This window comes from Falco naumanni, chromosome 4 (assembly GCF_017639655.2).
Source record: "Falco naumanni isolate bFalNau1 chromosome 4, bFalNau1.pat, whole genome shotgun sequence".
NCBI lineage: Eukaryota > Metazoa > Chordata > Aves > Falconiformes > Falconidae > Falco > Falco naumanni.
The window spans coordinates 65334128-65354900 of record NC_054057.1 but is presented as its reverse complement, the minus strand read 5'-3'; the positions used below and the strand labels follow the sequence as shown (position 1 = coordinate 65354900).

At 54.3% G+C, this 20773-nt stretch overlaps 1 protein-coding gene across 6 annotated transcripts in view; it reads right to left on the bottom strand.

The window, feature by feature from the left end:
- The window catches only part of LOC121086115 (neuroendocrine secretory protein 55-like), a 34544-nt gene that overhangs the window by 1810 nt on the left and 11961 nt on the right, over nt 1–20773 (bottom strand). For 2 of the 6 annotated variants that reach the window (XM_040589358.1, XM_040589359.1), the window contains 5 exons: nt 2195–2241; nt 1178–1340; nt 499–651; nt 353–415; nt 31–218 (listed from right to left, as the gene is read on the bottom strand). In XM_040589358.1, coding sequence (XP_040445292.1) covers nt 31–218; nt 353–415; nt 499–651; nt 1178–1274 — 501 coding nt within the window. In that variant the 5' untranslated portion in view covers nt 1275–1340; nt 2195–2241. Of the gene's footprint in view, nt 1–30; nt 219–352; nt 416–498; nt 652–1177; nt 1366–2194; nt 2242–20773 lie in introns of all 6 variants that reach the window. The other 4 variants (XM_040589363.1, XM_040589362.1, XM_040589360.1 and 1 more) reach the window with 3 other exon arrangements.

Genomic DNA, 20773 nt, shown 5'->3' with positions numbered 1-20773 from the left:
GCCCTTTCTCCCTCTACCCCAGACCCATACCAGGTTGCTGTCAGCATCACTGTCATCATCATTGTCACCGTCATCATCACCGTCATCGTCACCATCATCGTCACCATGATCATCCTTGAACATGCTGCTCTCCGGCTGGGCAGGCTGGGCGGTCACTACTTCTTGGACCTCCTCCTCCTCGGTGCTGACCACCTCTGGGAGGGGAGAGGGACAGGCCACTGTCAGCAGGGGACAAGGCTGTTTCAGGTGTGATGTCCCAGACATGGGGTCCCCAGGGCCACCCCACTCTGGGACATGGCCCCATCTCAGCTGGATCAGGGGGGTCGGGGCAGCATGGAGCACCCGAACCCACCATGAAGGGGAGGTGGTGGAGGGTCCTGCCTGCCGCGGCTGATGCCCTCCTTGGAACACGGCGCTGGAAGAGAGAAAGGGAGAGGGGGCAGGAGGTGGCAGCAGGGTCTGGCCACCCTGCCCCCCTCTGACTGGCTCCCGGCTCACCTTGGAGCACCTGGAAGGTGACGCTGAGCAGGGCAACGACAGAAGCCACCAGGATGCACTTGTTGAGGGTGAGCCCTTCCCAGAGGAGCGGCTCTTCCGCGGGGTCCAGGCTGGGGGGCTCCACCTTCCTCTGCACGGGGAGGCTCTTGGGGACTGAGGACCCCCAAGGGAAACAGTGTTACTGGGGGAGCTGGGAAGCAGCAAAGGGCTCTGAGTTGGGGGTGGGTGGGAAGGGCTTTTAACATCTTCCTGCACTGCCCACCCGGGGCATGGGCAGGGGTAGGAGCTGCCTGCCGGGCTCCCAGCAGCGGAGAGGAAAGTGTTTGCGCTACAGGGATGGGGAAAAGATTGTCACGTGGGCTGAGTCCGAGGTGTTCGGGCCACCATGGCGTTAGGGCATCCTGAGGCTCGAGTGGAGAAAACCTCTGCCCATGCTCCCAGCTCTGCTGCCCCCCCACCCAGGGCAGAGAGGAGGAGGAAGAGGAGGAGTGGCATTTGACAGGTGGCTGAGAAGCCCCATCACCATGTTGCTGAACTCCCAGGGGACTGTGGAGAGCAGAGCTCGTTCAGTCATGCCTCCTGGGCTGGCCGGGGATGCGGGACAGGGTCTATGCCTCTGTGGCCACCTGGGGCCAGTCTGGCCGTTCTGGGGCAGGGAAGGGCTTTCCTGCATGCCTACCTGGAGGCCCGGTAGTGCTGCCTTTGGCTCCCACCTTCTCTGCCCGCTTCTTCTCTGCTGCTTTCTTGTCCACACTGAGCGGCGCTGGCTCTGGCATGCTCAGCTCAGGCTCGTCCGGATCCTGCTCAGGGATGTAAAGCCGGGTCCCTGCCTCCTCTAGCCCCTGCGGGGAGGGGGTGCAAGCATGGCTGGGGGTGTAAGAGCATCACATGGCCCCACGCGGAAAGCAAGCAGTGTGGCTGGGTGGGGTGGGTGGCATGGTGCACATCTGGGCCTCCTTCCAGAACAAGGGATGCTCAGCATAGCTGTGGAGGGACCCAGTCCCTGTGCTTGTGCTCACACTCCTCGGGTCCCCCAGGGCTGAGCCGATGCTGCTACTGGCCTTGATCAACACTAACCGGGCTCCTCAGCAGCTCCTCGAGCATCTAGCCCAGTATCTGCATCAGCAGCCTTAAAAACATGTTGGGTTTTTTGAGGGTTTTTTTGTCTGCTAAGATGGATGGAGCCACTAGCTGGCTCCGTGCAGCACGGGCACTGGGGTGCAGCCCCTATGGGTGGGCTGGCAGCTGCTGACCCCCAGCTTGCACTTAAGCAAGCCCACCCCAGTGCAGCCCTCGGGGCTGGATTCATCCCCAGCCCAGATGAGCACGGCTTCACGCATCCAGGAGGGCAGCAGGTCGGACCCAGGGCGGCTCACCGGCAGGGTCAGAGCACTGGGAGGAGATGGGGCGCACGACATGTTGGGGGTCTGGGCTTGGTGCTGCTGGGGACTGGGGCTTTGGTGGCTGGGCTGGCTGCTGGCTTGTGTCAGTGCCACCGGATTGGTGCCACAAGGGAGAGCTGCCCACCTGCACGGATCAGTGACAGCAACAGCTGAAGGATGCGGCCCTCAGCTCCCCCAGGGCGGACGTGCTGCAACACCCCACAGAGCCCTCCTGGGCTGAATACCGCTGTGGGACAGCCCCCACCCCCAGGGACCCCCCATGCACCCCCAGTGCTGGGCTGCTGCACACTTACATGGGCTCTGCTGCTCTCCCCGTCGCTGTTCACCGGCGTGTCGGCATCTGTTAAAGACAAGCACAGTGCAGTGCATTAGGTGGCGAATTCAGGGAGGTGGGAATTGCCAGGGGCTGGGGGCACGTAGCCTTCCTGCTGCCACCCACCAGCCTGCAGAGCGGGGACATCATGGCCACGTTTCCCCCTTAGTGTGGCCGGGTCACCTGTGGAAAGAGGTTTCAGACGACAGGCAAAAAGCCCCCTGGCCATCGCGGCAGCTGCTGGCAAGGCTGGGGTGTAACAGGAGCATGTGCAGGCCTGGGGCTGCTGAGCCCCAAAACGGCACCATCCCGGGTATCCTGGGGGTCTGCAGCCGAGGGGGACGGTGACTTCTCTGCCAAGGCGCATGGGGGGACAAATAGCCCAGGGTGCACACAGACACCCCGAAAATGCGGCGTTGGAGGCTGGAAGGCTGGAGGCAGCTCATGCCATAGCCTAGAGAGCCAGATGAGTTCTGGGTACTGTGGAGCAACCAGACCTCAAAGAAGACCTCAAGCCACCCCAGAGAAGTGTGAAACTCAGGGATGACTCTCAGGGCTTTTCCCAGATGTGAAATGGGAGAGAAAATCGGAGAGTCCCCAAGGCCCTGAAGCAGTTCGATGCAATGAAAGGCTGGGGAGCATGCCGGGCTCCTCGGGCTCCCTGGGGGTTTCTTTGCCCCTGGGTCTGGGGGTTTGTTACGGGGGTGAGGATGCACCAAGGTCTCAATAGCACGTGGCCTCAGCCCTCTCAGCCCCTGTGAGTGCAGCCCTCACACTGCTGGGATCTGGATACCACATCCTTGCAAGCCCTCACCAGAAGAAGGAATTTTTGCCCCCTTTGAGCTGGATTTAGTTTACTTTCACCCAGTGGCAGAATGAACGCTGAGAAAAAATAGCAATTCCAAGGATGACATCTAAGACATAATATTCGAAGCAAAACAAGTAAGTAAGAGGAAACCTTTTGGCCAGGGAACTGTGGTCTGAAAGGTCCTTGCATTCAAGAGGAAATAAAAAAGTCTTCGATTTTGTTTCAGTGATGGTGAGTATGGTCCTTTCTCTGCTGGGAAGTGAAGGAGCTGCTCCAGGACTCGCAGTTGGCCAGGGGGGTTCCCAACCCCAAGGAAAGCACAATGATTGAGAAATTTTCCTTAAAGCATTTTCCCCCCAAGTGCTTCTTGTGTTTTTAAGCTACACAGCTATTCATGGCTTTTTTGAGCAAAGATGAGCGCAAGGAAGATGGAGGAGAGCACGAGCCTCTGTTCTTCTTTACCCTGACCATGGCTGATGCCCCCACGGGGTGGCCCCTCGTTGTCCTGTGACTTCATGGTGCCACCAAGACCCATCCCTGCCATGCTGTGCCCTCTCCTGCGGGGCCTCAAGCACCACGGCACAGCATGGCATGGCCACAGCCACAGCCGGCATCTCCTGGCAGAGAGGACAAGGTACCTTTTCTCCTGTCCTTCCTCGGCTGCCTCTGAGCGCTCCCCGCCCACCCGGGCAGCTCGTTGGTGGCCTCGGGGGATCCCAAGTCTTTCTCCAATGCCTCACAGGGACCTGCTGCCATGTCTCTTCGAGGGACTCTCACTAAACCAAGAGGGATAAAAAAAAAACGCCGGGCGGTTGGCAGGCAGCAGCACCGGTGCTGGGTGGCAGTGTCCTGCAGCACACGGCCATCCCACCACATCCTCGCTGTGGTCCCCAGTCCTTGGCTGAGCTCAGCTCCCCATCGTGGGGTGCTGGGCTGTTCCCACACCTCCATCCCTTGGGGGTCACCTGGACGGAGGAGCCCAAACTGCCTCCAGCCCCTGGGCACACTGCCAGGCTTTGCCAGGCTGGCTGCAGGGCTCTGTGACAGCCACGCCGTGACCAGGCAGGCAGCCATCCTCCCAGTGCCAAGCACCCCAGGGCGTTGATTCGGTCCCAGAGCTGACCAGCTCTGGGTCTGGGTCTGCTCCCCTCAAGATGGGAGATGGGGGTCTGTGCCACAGCAAGAGGCAGATGCATTTCAGGGCTCTACAGCCCATGCGGGACCCTCATTCCCAGCCAGGATGGGTTGTGTCACCTGCAGAACGGGCTTCCTGGGGCCGGTTCCCATCAGACCAGCTCAGGCACCGACATACCAAGCACACAGCCACTGTCGAGGCCAAGCAGGGCAGGGATGGCCACCGATGTCAGGGACATTTTGCCTACGGCAGGGCTGGTAACCCACAGCCCCAAGCTCCAGCTCTTAGTTCACACAGTCTCTGGCACAGGAGAGCTCCCGTACAACCACTTGACCCATCCATCCCCTCCCTGGCATTGCCTGTGCTCCCTCAGATGCATGCTCCACACACTAGATCCTCTCTTAAACACGCAAAATTGCAGACACCCAACAAATAAACGGTTCTGCTGTGCTGTCGCTGGGATTTTTCCTGCACAAGCTCCTGAGATCGCCTCTACCGCTGACTCACATCGAAGAAACTTCCAAAAATAGTCCCCTTGCCTGCCCGGCTCTCCCTGTGCATGCTCGCATGGCAGCGCTGGGACAGGCCCCGTGGCCCCTGATCCAGGGCTGCCCAGCAGCGAGCTGAGTGCTGCCTCAGGGGCTGTGCCCATGGGCTGCCCCGCATCCAGCTGAAAGGGTTAAAAGCCACAGAAAGTCATACCTGGGGCTCGACCACCGCTGCCTTGCCTCCAGCCCCCCGGCTGGCTCCAGCTCTCCGGGGTAATATACAGCAACAGCTGCCGAACCGTGCCGGAGCAAAATAGCACCCAATCACCAGGGGCCAGAGCACCCGCACTCCAGCCCCAGAAAAGGCAGTTTAGCCCCAGGCACTGAAAGCAGGGGCTGCCCTAGCAGGGCGGGCGCAAGGGGATGCAGCTATGGACACGGCTTGTCCCTCTGAGAGCCCCCCCGCCCCATGAGCACAAAGAGGGGAGAAGGGGTCGTTTGGTCCCCAAGCTGGGGTCTGTGACCTAGCTGGGGGATGGACACGAAGGCCAGGGATGCAGAGGGGCTGAGCAAGCATGGTTAAGAAGGTGATGCAGGGCTGAGGAGGAGCAATCCCGCAGGACCATCAGTGCTTAAACAACCCCAATGAAAACCACTTTTTGCCAGTGTTTAGAGTAGATCCTTTGCTCTCCGAGCCCTTTGATTTCCCCACGGTACCTGCTCCTGCAGCCAGGTCCCCAGGAGCGCTGCCACAGCCACATCTTGGGGAGGCGTGGAGGGATGTGGTCCTCACTGCAGCTTTCTGCTCACAGGAGGTAGCCAGGAGATGAAGCATCTCTCATTTGGGGAGCTGAAAATGAGCACTGGGCTCTGGACCTGCCTGTGGAAGGTTATCCAGAGTGCCCAGCTCTGCATGGGCAGGTACAGCCTGGAGCAGAAGCGCCTGTCCCAGGGGACGTGCTGCAGCTGTGGCTGGTACCAGCCCAGCACATCTTGGAGGCATCCTGCTTTGAGGACATCTCTCTTACAGAGAGCCACTTCTGAAAGGCTTCAAGTTTAACAAAAGAACCCTGAAACTGTGCCGCTTCGTGTCTGACATTTTTCTTTAGCAGAGGTCTGACAGGTCTCTGACTGCAACATCTAAAGGAAGAATAAACTGGGCACTGGCAGCCCGGAGGGGACTCAGCCTTTCATCCAGGGCTCCGGACACCCAGCAAGACTGGGTCGTGGGCCTGCTTTAGGGCTATCCAGCAAATGAACTCAGGAACAGTCGTCTGCTTTCCAGGGCAGGGATTTCCCCTCTTTGGCAGAGACAGGACTGAGCACGCCGCAAACCCTGCTGTGGTATAAATAAAGTGCTGCAGAAGCTGAATGCAGATGGAGGAAGGGATGGAGCTGTAAACACAGCCCCCCCAGCATGCCACGGCTGTGGGCACACAGGCCAAGGGTAGTTTTCTCAGTTTTAGTCCCGCTCCAGTAAGGTCAGAGCTGTTAACTGGCAAGGCATGTTTACTTTATAGGGACATAATGAAAGCAGAGAATCATAAATAGGTCGAATAAAAATCTCTTCTTCTCCCAGTTAATCATGTTTCCCATGGTGCTTTCAGGTTCGCAAGCTTGCTCCTGCCTCCCGTGGGCGAGCTGGTCCTCCCAGGAAAGAACCAGAGGCTGAATAGGCAACGTCTGCACACACAGAGCTCAGGCAAAACTCCCATTTTGTCCCTCCTCACCCTTTCCAGGACCTTTCAACACCCAATTCCTGCTCTGTGGAGGGACCATGAGCGTTTTTGCCTCTACATGCTTAGCTCTGAGCAGTTCTCCACCGAGCTGCAAAGCCTCCATCTCCATCAGACAATTTATCCCAGGCAGATGGAGGAAAGAGATTCCCAGAGGCAAATTCTTTCCTAATCATTTGAACCCCTCAAATCCTGGCTTCTCCCTTGCCCTGAGACTGATAAAAGCGTCTCTGGGATGGGGTTAGCTCAGGGGAGGGGGGTAAACACAATCTGGCTGTGAGACCAGGCAGAGAGAAAGCCACTGGAGGAAGAGCTCAGGAGGCCAGTCAAGCAGCATGATGGACACGGGCCCGGCTGCACACAGGCTGTGCTCCATGCCTGGGCTAAATATTGACTCCCTGGCTTTGGCTTGACAACACAAATCTGTCTTCTCTGACTTCCCAGGCTGTCAGCTTGCCTCAGATTCACATGGGTGCGTCTCCGTCCGCAGTGTGCCGGCTGCCCCCAAGGCTCTGCCGTGGCTTCGTGGTTTGTGATCCAGATGGACTGAGTTGTGCTGCAGCATCCCCTTGCTTCTATGGCAACGCTCATTTATCCTCCCACCAGGACATAATCTTCTTTCTCCCCATCTTTAATAACTTGCAGTTAAAAGGCAATCATAAAGACATAAAATTAGTCACTGATTATTTTCGGCACTGGTTAGTTCTGGGGATGTACTTTCCTTTTTTCTGTGCAATTCCCCCTCTCCCCAGAGCCCCTACTGCTATGGCAGCCCTGGCTAGACTTCATCAGCTCCTGCCACAAGTACGAGGGGAGGCAGATGCTCGAGCTGGGGGTGCAGGTGGGTTTCCTGCTGCCCCAGCTCTGGGCCCAAACCCGCTGGCTCACTGGGCTGGCTGCAGTTCTTTCCTCCAGATTTCATCCCTGGATCCACCAGACCCACCCAACTGGGCTCCCAAGGCCTGGGAATCAAAACCCTTCCAGCCCCTGAAGTATTTATCCTCCAGCCCTCATGCAGGCAGGGCTGGGCTCTTGACCTGATTTTAAAGACAGGAATTTGGATGTTGTCTGCTAAGCCCAAGTCCGCTGGGCAAAGCAGAGCTCTGAAGGCTGGTCCCTGCTCCAGCTGGACCATCACCTCCACACCGGCATCGTCCCTTTGCGCAGGTGCGGGTGGCAGTGGGTGCTGGCTGATCTGGGGCTACACAGGTGAGTGCCGTCCTGCTGCCGGCTGAGCTGCAACGCGCTGCCTAGCAGCTGTCAGCACCAAATACCTGCCGGAGACGAACACGGCACTCAGGCCAGGCATTGCACGGGCTTGTTGTAGGTGCCTCGTGTCTTGGAGCCCTCCACCCTTCCCTCAGATGTGGTTGGACGCTGCCACCGGGCTGGGATGTGATCGGAGTGGGGAGCAGAGCTGGCGGCTGGAAAAGAGGATCACGGAAACAGGATTTCTCAGGGAAATCAGGTGAAAGAGCATCCTGATTCCTTGCACGATCAGAAACCTAAAGGCACCGGTGTCCCCATAGCAACCTGGCCATGTCCCAGCACTGACAACAATATTCTGCTGACCCAAAGTTCCTCTTTCAGCTGGATCCAGCATACATCAGCTCTTCCCATCCTCAACAGTTGTGCAATGTCTGTGTGCTGAAACACAGCTGCTGCCTCCTTACCCTGAGGTAGCAACACATCAGCGTCAGCCGGGGAGATTATTTTTCTGCATGATTGCAAGAACCACAGACCTTTACGAGTGCTGGCGTTACTATGAAGCTCTCAGGAAGTTACAGGAAGCGAAGAGATGTCTTCTTTCTGCCAGCTGTGCTTCTCCTGTCAAATCACGATCTATCACCACGGGAGATTTTAGATACGTTGAGCTGAGCCATCTCCTTGTGGAGGTGCAGCTAATTGAAAGCCCAGAGCATTCTGGAAGCTGGATGTTCCTGTGGCTTCATGCCACCAGGCACTGCAGTGGGGGTGGGTAACACTGCCCGTGTTGGAGGGAGCCAGCAAGAGAGACAGAGCATCCTCTGCACGAGCCGATACCCACAGCTGATACCTGCACAGGCTCCGCTGCCCTGGTGCAATGCCCTGGCTGGCTGCTTGCAGGTCCCAGCCCCGCTTGTTCAGCTCGTAGAAAACATCTGATAGCAGAGAACTGCTGCGAGAGCTCAGGCCTGGGCCCTTCCTCACAGCCTCAGCGGTTTGGTTAGCCAGGAGAACATAGCCAAGGGTATCTTCTGCCCCCTCTCCTGGGGCGAGGGTTTGACAGGGTCTGGAACTGGAGAGGGAGAAGGGAGCACTGCAGGACAGGTACTGTCTCAGCCAGCCCTTGGTTTAACAAATCACAGCTTGCAGCATCTTTCAGGACCTTCTTCTTACCCTGAGCTTTTAGCCATGGGTGAGCCTGGTGGGATGGCAAGCCAGGAACACTGTCAGTCTTTGTTTAAAGGCAAGGGGACATCCTGCCTATGGACCAGGCTGGGAGGACACACCACCACGGGGTCTTCAGGAGCCTGATGCTACAGACCAAGCACCAGCTGAACACATCCGTCTGGGCAAGGACAGCAAAGGTGATCACATCTGTCAGGGAAACACTCTCCCATGTCACCTTTGGCTTTGCAGCCCTGAGCTAGAGCTGGCCAGCCATCCGTCCAGGTACAGCGCAGTGGCCATGCTGGACCCACCTGGCAGCAGCATCCCGATTGCATTCAAGGTCCGGGTTGTCTCATCATTGTTCAGAGCGATGGAGGAATTGTGCTGGGGACAGGCCTCAGCTTGGCAGAGCTAAGCAGGACAAGGAGTAGCCATGATCCTGCCCTCAGGTCCTGGGTCCAGTTACATGCAGGTTACCATGGTCCAGTTACAGACCTCAGTCCCATGACTGGCTGGAGCTTGGGCCACTCAGCACCGTGACAAGAGATCAGGCTGGTAGGGGCAGAAACCACCACATCGAATGCATTCATAACTGGTCAAGAGCTGTGTGGATTTGCTCTTAAATGAAATGAGCTCGTCAGGTCTCTGCGAAGGGCAGAAGAGGCAACAGAGGGGGTGCAGGAAGCCCCTTTGCCCCACACCTCCTCCTTCACCGTGACATCGGTGTCTGAGCAGGGATGAGCACAGCGCAGGGATGTGCCGCGGGCAGCGATCCCACCCGGAGGGAAGGCCCCTGGCCCCACCGCTCAGCGCAGCAGCCAGGATTGCGCACGGGTGAGTAACACCCGTAACCCACCATGCTGCTGGCAGCCAGCACAGAACACGGCAGTGCTGCTGGAGGGAGCGCCTTTCCCCAGGCTCACCCCATCCCCTTGCTAAAAGCTGTTGGAAGCATTGATCCCTCAGCGCTATATGATCTATAGGTATTCAGAGCAGCTCTACATTAAAGCCAATCTGATCACACTCTAATCCACGTGTGACCTAAATACTCCGACTTACAAATCTCAGAGGTTTTCGCTCCCTTTGCCTGGCAGAAGGAGCAGCATTCAGGTCAGCGGGAACAGAAGATGCTGGATCCCATTAAATGCTACTTTTAGTCTCGGCTGCTTTCAGTAATTGTTCCATGATCCGTTTTCTCACAGCCCAGCGCCGCTTAGGGCTAATCATTATTCTCTTTGAAGATTTACAGCTGTTCGTACCTCCGAGGAGAATACAAGCATGCAATTGTGTTTGAACACGACATTTCAAACGAACTGTCCTTGGAAGTGCCAATTGGGAATGGGGAAAGTGGCCGTGATGTTTGTCCCTTGAAGGGCCACTGCTGGGGGCTGCGGCTCTATCAGTCTGAAATAGCCACGTCAGGGGAGAGTGAGGCACAAATTGATTAAGGGGAAAGCGAAGCTTTGGGTAAGGGGTGCTGGCACAGCCTGGGAATAATATCCCAGCTATCACAAATCTTCCCTTTTTGACTTTCCTGTGGGAGGGCAGCAGCCAGTTTGTTAGTGCCTCTATCCCATGAGGTCTGGCCCCGCCACGCTGGCACCACGGGGGCTGCAGATGCTGACCCGTTCCTCCCTTTCCAAATCACAGCCAGCGAAGGAGCCGCTTCCCTCTGCTCCAGGCAGGTGCCCTGCAAACAACACAAGGCATCGGAAGCGACTGGTCTCTGCTGCCAGAGCTGCCTTGTGCGAGGGGCTGTTCTCTGCTCCTCACAGCAGCCAGGCTCTCTGGGATGATGGCATCCCTCCGGAGAGCAAGTCCTGCCGGTTTTAGCACCTTTCCCAGGGCTCCAGGTTGCCCTGACACCATTAATAACACTGCAAAGCCCCAGTGGGACTGCGCAGCCATTTCAAAAGCAATCAGGCTGTTTCTAGAGAAACACCTTTTTGTCCCTCTGCCATGGCCGGGGGGATGCTCACAGCCCCGCTGGGCTGCGGGATGGCAGGGAGGGTGCTCAGCCCCAGCACCCTCGCACCAGCTCTGTGACGTGGCAGGGGAGGAGGTGCCCCACGAAGACTTCAGGTCTTTAGGGTTAGGAGGGTCATAAAAGTACAAAGCCCACCTCAAAGTACAGCAGAAAGTGCTGCAGCGACAGCAAAAATAGCAGGAATTTCTGAACCCATCCCAGACCCTCAGCTGGGGTTCCCCAGTTTCCCAGTGCCTCCCCCTCCCCGGTTCCCCATTTCTCTCTTTGTTATCAGACAAGAAATTCCCAAATTAAAATTCAGCAGACTTCAGAAACCAAAGGCAAAAGTTTTGTACACACCAGGCTTGTGTTTTCTCTCCTCCCTGTCTCACACCATGTATTTCTTGGTTTCCTTGTGACAGTAGAGGAAGGCTGGAGAGGTTTGGGTTCTGCTTTCTTAACAAAAATCCCGCTTTTGACAGGACCAGGGCTGTCTGCTCTGGTGCTGCTTGCCCCTTGATCCACTTGCTGGGATCATCATGGATGTGTTTTGTCATCTCTCTGAGGTTTGGAAACTTTGATGATGACTTTCCTTCTGCAGAATTTTAGCTGCTCTTCAAACTACTCAATTATAAGCGGCACAGAAGAAGCTGGGACCTGGGGAAAAGGTTTCTGAGTGAAGCTCCCTCCTGCTCCAGCTCTTCCTCTCCCTACTTGGATAAAGTAATGCCAAATGACATATATTATGTAGTAGTAACAAGCAAGAACCCAACCATTTAGGCCTTAAAATAGCAGCAAACTCCCTTTCCCAAAACACATTGTTAATTATTCAGTTTTCTCTCCTTTACACCCACCATCCTTAACACCATCCTGCAGACCCGGTTTTGACCAGCACAGGCAATTCCACTGCAACAAGGCAAATACATAATTATTTGCATCTGCCCTGCTTGCAGTTCCTGTAGGAACTGTAGGGGCCCTCTGCTCCCATCCTCCTGGGCTAAATTTGAAGACATCAAAGCTCATGATCTTTAATGTTTTCTAGTCCTTTCCCAAAATGACCCTGCTAGTCATGCATTCCTAAACTATGTCCTGCTCAAACAGCACACAACCAGATTTGTATTTCAAATAAGGCTTGAGACTCCCCACAGCCATGACCAAACTACAAGAAACCCGTGGCTGTGGCTGGCTGAAGCAAAGGACAGGCGGATGGAGACAGACAGAGAACAGAGCATCCCCCCTTGCCCTCAAGCTGGCTTCTGCTGAACCCACGCCACCAGGCACCCGGAGCCCGTGAAGCTAGCACCCTGCTCTGCCACACTGGAGCCAGCGTGCTTTTGGCTGGAGCTGACGGTCAGCAGCCAATTAAATTTCCCCTCCACCCCGCAGCACAAACACAAAAGCCTTCCCGGAGCATTGCTCGGCTTTCAGCACCCGTGGCCGGGAGCTTGCGCAGAGCCCATCCGTGCGGCACTAAGGGGAGAGATGTCGCTGGACTTCATGCTCGTGGGTCACTGTTAATACCCACAGCCTGCAAGGGCTTTGCTGAATTGCAAACACTTTGCTCGAGACATTGGGTTGCAGGCCAGGAGGAGTGCTGCCAGTGTAAATCCAAGGCAGCTTCTCTGAATCCTTGGGGTTATGCTGGATTTACAAGAAAATTACAGAGCTGTGGTTCTCTGGCATCAAAAAGGCCTGTCTTTAGGACTGATGTTTGTTCACAGTTCCCTGCCATCACTAGAAGAAAGCAAATGTCCTGGAAAAGCCAGGCTGCAATCACAACTTGCCATAATTAATATAAGCTTAGGTGGAATTTTTTAATGAAGGACAGAGCTGAAGACTCAAGAGTGAACCTTGACTGAAAGTGGGCTCCTGGAACAGAGCAAACTCCTGCCCACCTGGCCGGGGGAAGGTCTTTAAGGGGACTCAGACAAGTACCTCCAGCTGGGTGGATTCATTCAGTCTGGAGCTCTGCCCTGGTTTTTATGCTGTTTTCTCACCAACACCACATGGTGATGTCAGTACTGAGGCTTGTTCTGACTACTGACCCTTCTCTTTTCTCTCCTGAAGAAACCAAACCACCTCACTCTCACAGTCCAGTTTCAGCAGCCTGTGCCGTATTTTGGGGCAGGACATAGCCCTCCATGATCATACCTTGGATCACAGCAGCAGAGTCTGGCACAGACTGAATTAGTTCCCATGATCGTCTACGACACCAGTCTGGTATTTCTTGGCAAAAAGGCACAAAGTAATGAAATGCGCCCCAGGACTGGGCAGGTAGATGCAGAGACACGCACGGGAAATGGCAGCGTGCTGATGTTTGCTTGCGTGTGCAGCCAGCGAGCACCTGAGGCAGGAGCCTGCAGAGTCTGGTAGTAACAGTTATTTAAAGTGATGATGGAATTATTAAAAAATGGCAACACTAGCACATGAGTGGGCAGAAGAGCAGGAGATGAGCTGCTCCACAGCTTTTTCCCAGCAGCAAGGTGCTCAGCATCCCTCACCAGCCAGGCTCTGCTCCCCAGCTGTACCCTTCCACCTCTTGTCTAGGGACTCCTCAAAGGACCACACGTACATCCCAACGAAAGGACCACCTGTAGGCTCCATCCTGGGAAGAAAACCCAGGCACAGCAGCTGGAAGGGCAGGAATTGCCTTGTCCTTTCCCAGCTCTGGGGCAGGCATTTGACTTTGAAGCGTGGCTGCCCTCGAGTGGTGTCTCAGGGCACGAGTGAAGCTCATTGCACGCTTGCAACACAGCCCCAAGAAAAACGTTTAAACACGACTACCCATAGTTTCATCAGTTCCCAACCCTCCTCCTCGCCACACATGCGCCCAGCCTACTTCATGCTGGGAGGTATGAAAGCAAAGCCAGCTGAGTCCTTTTGCTATTTTTTTTCTTTCGTTCCAGTGAAATGCAAACAACACCCTGAAAGAATTTCCTCCTCAAGCCCCAAGTTAGGCCCCAAATTAGCCACTCAGAACCACAAGGGTTTTCTTTCCGTAGGAAATGCTGCAGGCATCTCAGGCACCAGCAGCACAGCACGTTTGCCAGGCTGAGGCCTCTGCATCTCAGGAAGGAGCCAGGTCTCACCAGCACAGCACGGTCTCCAAGCCGGCCTCAGGTCTCTGCAGTGATGCAGCTGATTTCGTATTCTAGTCATCCAGGGATTTTAACAGCAAAAGCAAGAAGAGCACAAGACACCTCTCCTTCAACTACCTCTGCCCCTTCAGGGATGCGAGCCCTCTCCATCCCCATCAGCCTCTTGCAGGGTTGGATGGATCCCCCACACCATGATAGCCAACAGTCTAACAACCCGCTGGCTATATCCCACTCTACCTAACGCAAGGAGGGTGCTATAGAAATGTTGGGGGGTTGGGGGGGTGCAGGGAAGAGGCAGCTCCCCTGCTTTCATGCCCACAGAAGCTGTCCCCAGATGGGGGACCAACCACCCCCAATTTGCTTTATGGTCACCACTGGGCTCTTCTGTCCTACAGTGACAAGGACCAGAGACAGAACCTGTGGTGGCCCAGCAGGTGATGAGCAAGAGAATGAGGAAGAAGCCCAGAAAAACTAATTAGCCTGCGCCAAAATCCCATTTGGAGTGTTTTGCTCTTGTACTCAGAGGTGAATGATCTCATCAGAGAAGCATCAAAGGCAGCAAACCATTTCTGCAGGTGAATGAACAACAGAGCCAGGCTGAGAACTGCGGGACAAGCCGAGACAGGTCACAGTGCAAGGCAGAGCCGGGGTTTGGCTGCAGGGAGGTTTGAAGCTCTGGGCCGCCTCGTGGGAATTTCTTTTAACGTCAGGCTGGGGAGGAGCGTTGGTGAGTAATTGCTCCATGGCAGGTCCAAGAAGTGAATAATTTTCCAAGAATAAAGGTTAAAAGCCTAGAGACTCCAATGAAAAGGGCTCTATAAATAGGACTAAGTAGGCAGAGCAGTGGGAATAATGGGCAAAAAACCTCATGTGTAAAAGGGATGGAAATGATCTGATGCTCACGTCGGGAATGGACGTGTGGTGGTCTCTGCCAAGCAGATGTTTTACATAAGCTAACATTGCAAAGAGATTTGGCTTTTGTTTCGTTGTTGTTGTTTGGGTTTTTTTTTCCTATTAAAAACAACTTTCAGACACTCCTCTAAGAGCACAGCCCGTGGCACCTTGTGCTCGATGAGAGCAGTGAGCTGTCTAAAACCATCCTACCCTAGCGGTATGTGACCTGACTTGTCTCCAAACTGGAGAGACATGGATTTGATGGATGGATCACTTGGCTGGTAAGGAATTGGCTGGATGGTTGCACTCAAAGAGTTGTGGTCAGTGGCTGGATGTCCAAGTGGAGACCAGTGATGAGTGGCGTTCCTCAGGGGCTAGTGCTGGGACCGGCACTGTTTAACATCTCTGTTGGCAACATGGACAGTGGGATCAAGTCCACCATCAGCAAGTTTGCCAACAACACCAAGCTGTGTGGTGCGGTTGACACGCCAGAGGGAAGGGATGCCATCCAGAGGGACCTTGACAGGCTTGAGAAGTGGGCCCATGCAAACCTCATGAAGTTCAACAAGACCAAGTACAAGGTCCTGAACATGGTTGGGGCAATCCCAAGCACAAATACAGGCTGGGCTAAGGATGAATTGAGAGCAGCCCTGAGGAGAAGAACCTGGTTGATGAGAAGCTGGCAACATGTGGTTGCAGCCCAGAAAGCCAGCCGTATCCTGGGCTGCATCAAAAGCAGCATGGCCAGCAGGTCAAGGGAGGGGATTCTCTCCCTCTACTCAGCTCTCATGTGACTCTACCTGTAGTATTGCAACCAGCTCTGAGGACCCCGACATAAGAAGGACATGGACCTGTTGGAACGAGTCCAGAGGAGGTCACGAAGATGGTCAGAGGGCTGGAGCACCTCTCCCATGGAGACAGGCTGAGAGAGTTGGGGTTGTTCAGCCTGGAGAAGAGAAGGCTCCGGGGAGACCTTAGAGCAGTTTCCAGTACCTAAAGGGGCTGACAAGAAAGCTGGGGAGGGGCTTTTTGCAAGGGTACATAGTGACAGGACAAGGGGGAATGGCTGTAAGCTGGAAGAAGATAGGTTTAGATTAGATATTGGGGAGATATTTGTCACTGTGAGGGGGGCGAGGCGCTGGCAGAGGCTGCCCAGAGCAGCTGTGGGTGCCCCATCCCTGGCAGTGCTCAAGGGCAGGTTGGACGGGGCTCGGAGCAACCCGTGCTAGTGGGAGGTGCCCCTGCCCATGGAATGAGGTGCTCTTTAAGGTCCCTTCCAACCCAAACCGTTCTGTGATTCTATGACTTGTCTCTGGACCAGAGCATTATGCTGGTGTGTGGGACAAGGCACCAGGACAGCAGCTGAAATTTGGTGTTGCTCAAACCATCACATGGGATGACTTCTGCTGTGCCCAGAGGAACTGGAGGAGCTTTCCTACCGATTTCTGTCCTTTGCCCCCCATCTGCCCCTCACGTCCCTGGGTAGGGACAAGCAGGGTGCCCTAGCTGGGGTGCAGGCTCACGAGCTGACACGGGCCCTGTAGGGCAGAGCTCTGCCTGCCTGTGCACAGACGTGGGGACCTGCCTCTCCCTCTTTCACTCAAAAAGGAAAACCATCCAGCCCTGGGACATTTATCCTTCTTTCTCTTTATCTGTCGCTGCTCAGTGCTTTCTACAGTTATTAGAAAGAGGTGTGGGGTGCCAGACAGCAGGACCACGTACACTTTGGTTATTTAAAGAGCCATAACCCATCTGCAATAACAGGCTGCAAATGAGCTAAGGCTGCTCAGAGATCTTCGAGTCACTGTGGATTAACTGTGCAAATGTCAACTCAGGGCCTATGACAGTAAAAAGGCATCCTAGGGAATTACCGCACGTGGTGCAGAGATGATGCTAGAAAAATCCATCCTGTGTTTTCAGGATTCCCCTGTGCACCCACATCTTGACTGCTTCTAGCAGCTCTGGTCACCCCTGAGATGACACAGATAAGCAAGAAAAAGGGCTGGGTGTGGGAGCAAACGGTGCACACAGCAGAGCTTCCATGTGAGGAAAGGCTAAAGAGAGGAAAATGTCAGCTTGGAAGAGCAACAAAACCCTGAGAGAGCTCCAGCGAGGGAGCAGTTACTCTCCAATTCACAAAGCACAAAAATTGGGCTCCCAGATGCAATTAGCAAGCGACAGGTTGAAAACCAGCAAAGGTCTCCTGCACAGATGTGTAAGGCAGTCATGGATCCCATTGCCAAGGGACAGCAGGAGCCAAGTGAAGACTTATGTTGGAAAAGGGTTTAAACATCTGCCGTGAAGACTTATGTTGGAAAAGGGTTTAAACATCTGCCTGGAGGAAGGGTCCACGTTATTAGACTCGAGAGCCCAAGCTGAGCAAGGTGGCTGGCCAGCTGCAGCGCCACACGCCTGCTCAGCTGGGCTGTGCTCGCCGCCTTGCAATCGCAGGGTAGATGCAAATCCAGCGAAGTCAGATGATTTACAGGAGCTTTGCAATTGTGTCCAAGTTAGAAGCCAGGCCCAGATCTGCACATCAAAACAGATTTCCCATAAATTACTCTGTTAAGCCTTTTTATAAAAGCCTTAATCCAATATAAGGATTCGTGAGGAACCTGTAATGTTTAATTAAAGGGAAGAAACTGATCCTGCTGTGAAAAACTTCCAGATCCCATGCCAAGCTCATCACTGACTTAATTTACGGGACATAAACAGGCCAGAAAATGGCATAAGCGGTAAAGTTGTGTAACTTCTGCCAAATTGGGATACAACGGCTGTGTGAAGGGAGGGTGATTTACAAACTAATTGAGAAGGCGGCGGAGGTGTAGCAAGAAAACAGTGAATAAACTCCTGGGCAGCGCAGGATGGGAGGATCTAACCTATACCCTGTTCCAGCTGCTCGTTTTGCTACTGCCCCGGTTTCTGTCTCCTGGCACGAAGGTTGCTGGTCTTACACAGCCATGAAATTCTCCATTGGCTTAAATTACACATGTCCTTCAGGCTTCTAACCCTAGATGTCAAACCGTCAAGGCTGCCATGTCAGTGACATGGGCATAACTTCTGGTCTAACTCCAGTGAAACTGATAGAATTACTTTGGATTTACACCAGTACCACCCGCCTGCACCCCACCCACTGCCAGGGAACGTTTCTCCAGTTTCCCTGGAGCTCCAGCTTTCTTGCCCTGTGCATGCCTCTCGGTGTTACCATGCCCGCGGCGGGATGCAACATGTGCCCAAAAAGGGATTCTCAGTATTATTCATATGGAAAAAATGCTGTGGGATTGCTTCCCTTCACGTAACTAACTGGTCCCATGACCTCAGTTTCATGGTTCTGTATTTCTGAGTGAAATAATTTCCAATACCAAGAAGGGAGAGGCTGCTGGGTTTGTGGGGAAGGCAGCGGGGAGGCTGCAGTGAGCAATTGCTTGCAGAAGAGCCTGACTTAGGAGCCACACCTAAGACAAGCTTGGCTCCAGCCCTGCCTCCCTGCATCATCTTTCCGGTGTCTTTTTAGCAACCATGAGCAAGCCACTGCATCGGGACCCTGAGCAATACCTAAGAGCCACAGAAACCTGCTGCTGGAGACGCCTTTGATGGGGTGTCCACCAGGCCCTAAATAGAGCAGCTCTCCACTTATGTGGAAGAGGGAGGTGAAGAATTCAAAACCAAGAAGGGAGAGGAGGTCAGCGCAAAGCTACTAGAGTTCAGCTGCAGTTTCACAAATGCTTTAAATATTGCTCCCTGCTGTCCTGTCCAGGCCTGGGCAGTGCAGAGAAAGCTGAAAGATCAAGGTCTTGGTGGGGGGGGGGGGAAAAAGTGAACAAATAGCGGGGAACGACAGGAGCAGCTCCCTGACTGTACAAGGAGATGCCTCCAGCTCCCTCCCTTCTCTTGGTTGCTGTAGGAATCAGGATTTTGCAACAAACCTGAATTCGAATACTAGAGAGTGAAAGGAACTGCAATGGCAATCAGGTGGCTCATGTCACATCCCTGAAGCATCCCACAGGCAGCCCCAGGCGGCTAAATACCTGGGATGAGAACCAGCCTGCCTCCTGCCCCATCCCCACCTTGGGAAGAAGGCTCTCACCACATTTCAGAGACACACCAGGTGCACAAGAGGGATTTCAAAGCAGAAGAAAACAAATTGAAAAGGCAAAAATATATGCAAAAAAGCCCAACCCAAGGCTCTTGGGTGCAAAAAGTGTTGCAGGTGCCAGGAATACCTATGCAAAGGGAATGTATGAAGATAAGCACCAGCTCACACTGCGGGTGAGAGATCAGCCTGTCAGGGCAGCACATTGCATTCAGCAGGATGGGGCTGAAGTACACAGACTGGAGAAAATCATGCAGGAGGTTCTGGGCCAGAGCCACCGGCTGGTGGAGGCTGAGCACTGAGGCTGGACCTGCTGTGGGCTCTGACCGGGGACAATCCCACCACCTCGTAGTGTTGCAGCTTCCCTTTCTGTAAATAGAGGGAATAATATTTGCTGTTCTCCCCACATCACAGAAAGGTAAAGAAATTCACTAAGATGGGTTGTAGAAGATCCTAGGTGAGTTTACTAAAGTACTTTGCATTTTGTCGCAAAGTTTAACCCCAAATCCACCAGCCCCAACCATACAACAGTATCTTCCAGAGCTTTGTTCAGTTCAGCTTCCAGCATCCAAACAACAGCTTTTTCTCCTTCTCATCTTAAGATACTATCCACTGCTTGCCACATCCCACAAGCAGAAATCATCCTCGACACCCAGCCTATAATTTCCATTTATTTAGCTTAATCCCTTTCACAATACATCATTCATGCCACTGCCTTCCTCCTCTGGGCGCTCATCACTTGTGATGGGCTACAGCTGTGATTGCTCAGCTGACCTGCAACATGTGCTCCCATCTTTGCTGGTTTTTGGGGATAAATCCAGGGCCAGTGTCTCACAGCTCTGGGGATAGGGCAGGGGAAATGCAGAGTGGTGAGGGAAGGCATGGTTTGCACAGGGAATTAAAAAAAGTCAGCCTTGATTGCTAATGAATACCTTGTGGCCATGTATCACTGGGATTTTCCTTTCCTTACACCCGAGAACATTGTCATCAGGACCACAAAGGAAACGTAATGAGAGCGAGAGCAGGAGATAAAGAGGAAAGCTGGGCAGCACAGGGAGTGGAGGAAGGGGGGAAATATGACAGAGGGAAGGAAAAGAATCAAGGTCATGGGTGAGCAAACAAGCCAGAAATTCAGGTAAACCAGGCAGAATCTGAAAATGGAGCACCATGGCAAAGCAAATCCAGGGGGAAGAGGCAGGAGGAGGGCGCCTGGTCAGCCCCGAAGGATGAGAGCTGTGGAGGGATGGATGGATGGACCCACAGAGCTCCCGGGGCAGGTTTGCAAGATGGTGACTGGCAGCCCCAGCACATCACCCCAGGCCCAAGTGTGTGCCCCCTGTCCCGCCCATTCGCCTACCCACTGCTCTGCCCAGGGAAGCTCACAGGGGAGCTGGTGCCTGGTGGGTGCCCAGGACTGGCAGTGATGGACCATAGCCCCTGTGGGCCGTGGGACCAGCACCCTCCACCGCAGCCCTGCTGTGGCCACCTCTCCCATCTGTTTTTGCTTGTGCCAGATGGGAAGGGGAGGGAGGGATGGGGCCGCATTGCTGGGATGTTGGCGATTCATTTCTTTCTATTCTTTTTCCAGTGACATTTAAATGGCTGGCCCCAAAATGCTTTCTGATTGCTGTGTGTTTTTCCCAATGACACAAAGGCGAGAGTCTTTCAGAATAAATCATTTAGAGGCAGGGGGAGAAAAAAAAGCAGCAGATCTGACCCCAAAGGCACATACACCTCCCTCCTTCTCACCTTCCCTTACAAGCAGGTTTTGGAGCTGCTCAAGCAAAGGGGAGAGCGAGCAGGAGTAATTTTCCATGTATGCAGGGAACAATTGAGCCCTGCATGGTTTTCATCGTTAAAATGCTTCCCTCCAGCAGTTTATGTTCATCCACACCAGACAAAGGCGATATGCATGCAGAGACCAGTTTAGTCTTGCTCCACCCGCCGGTGGTGAGGAGACGAGGTGCG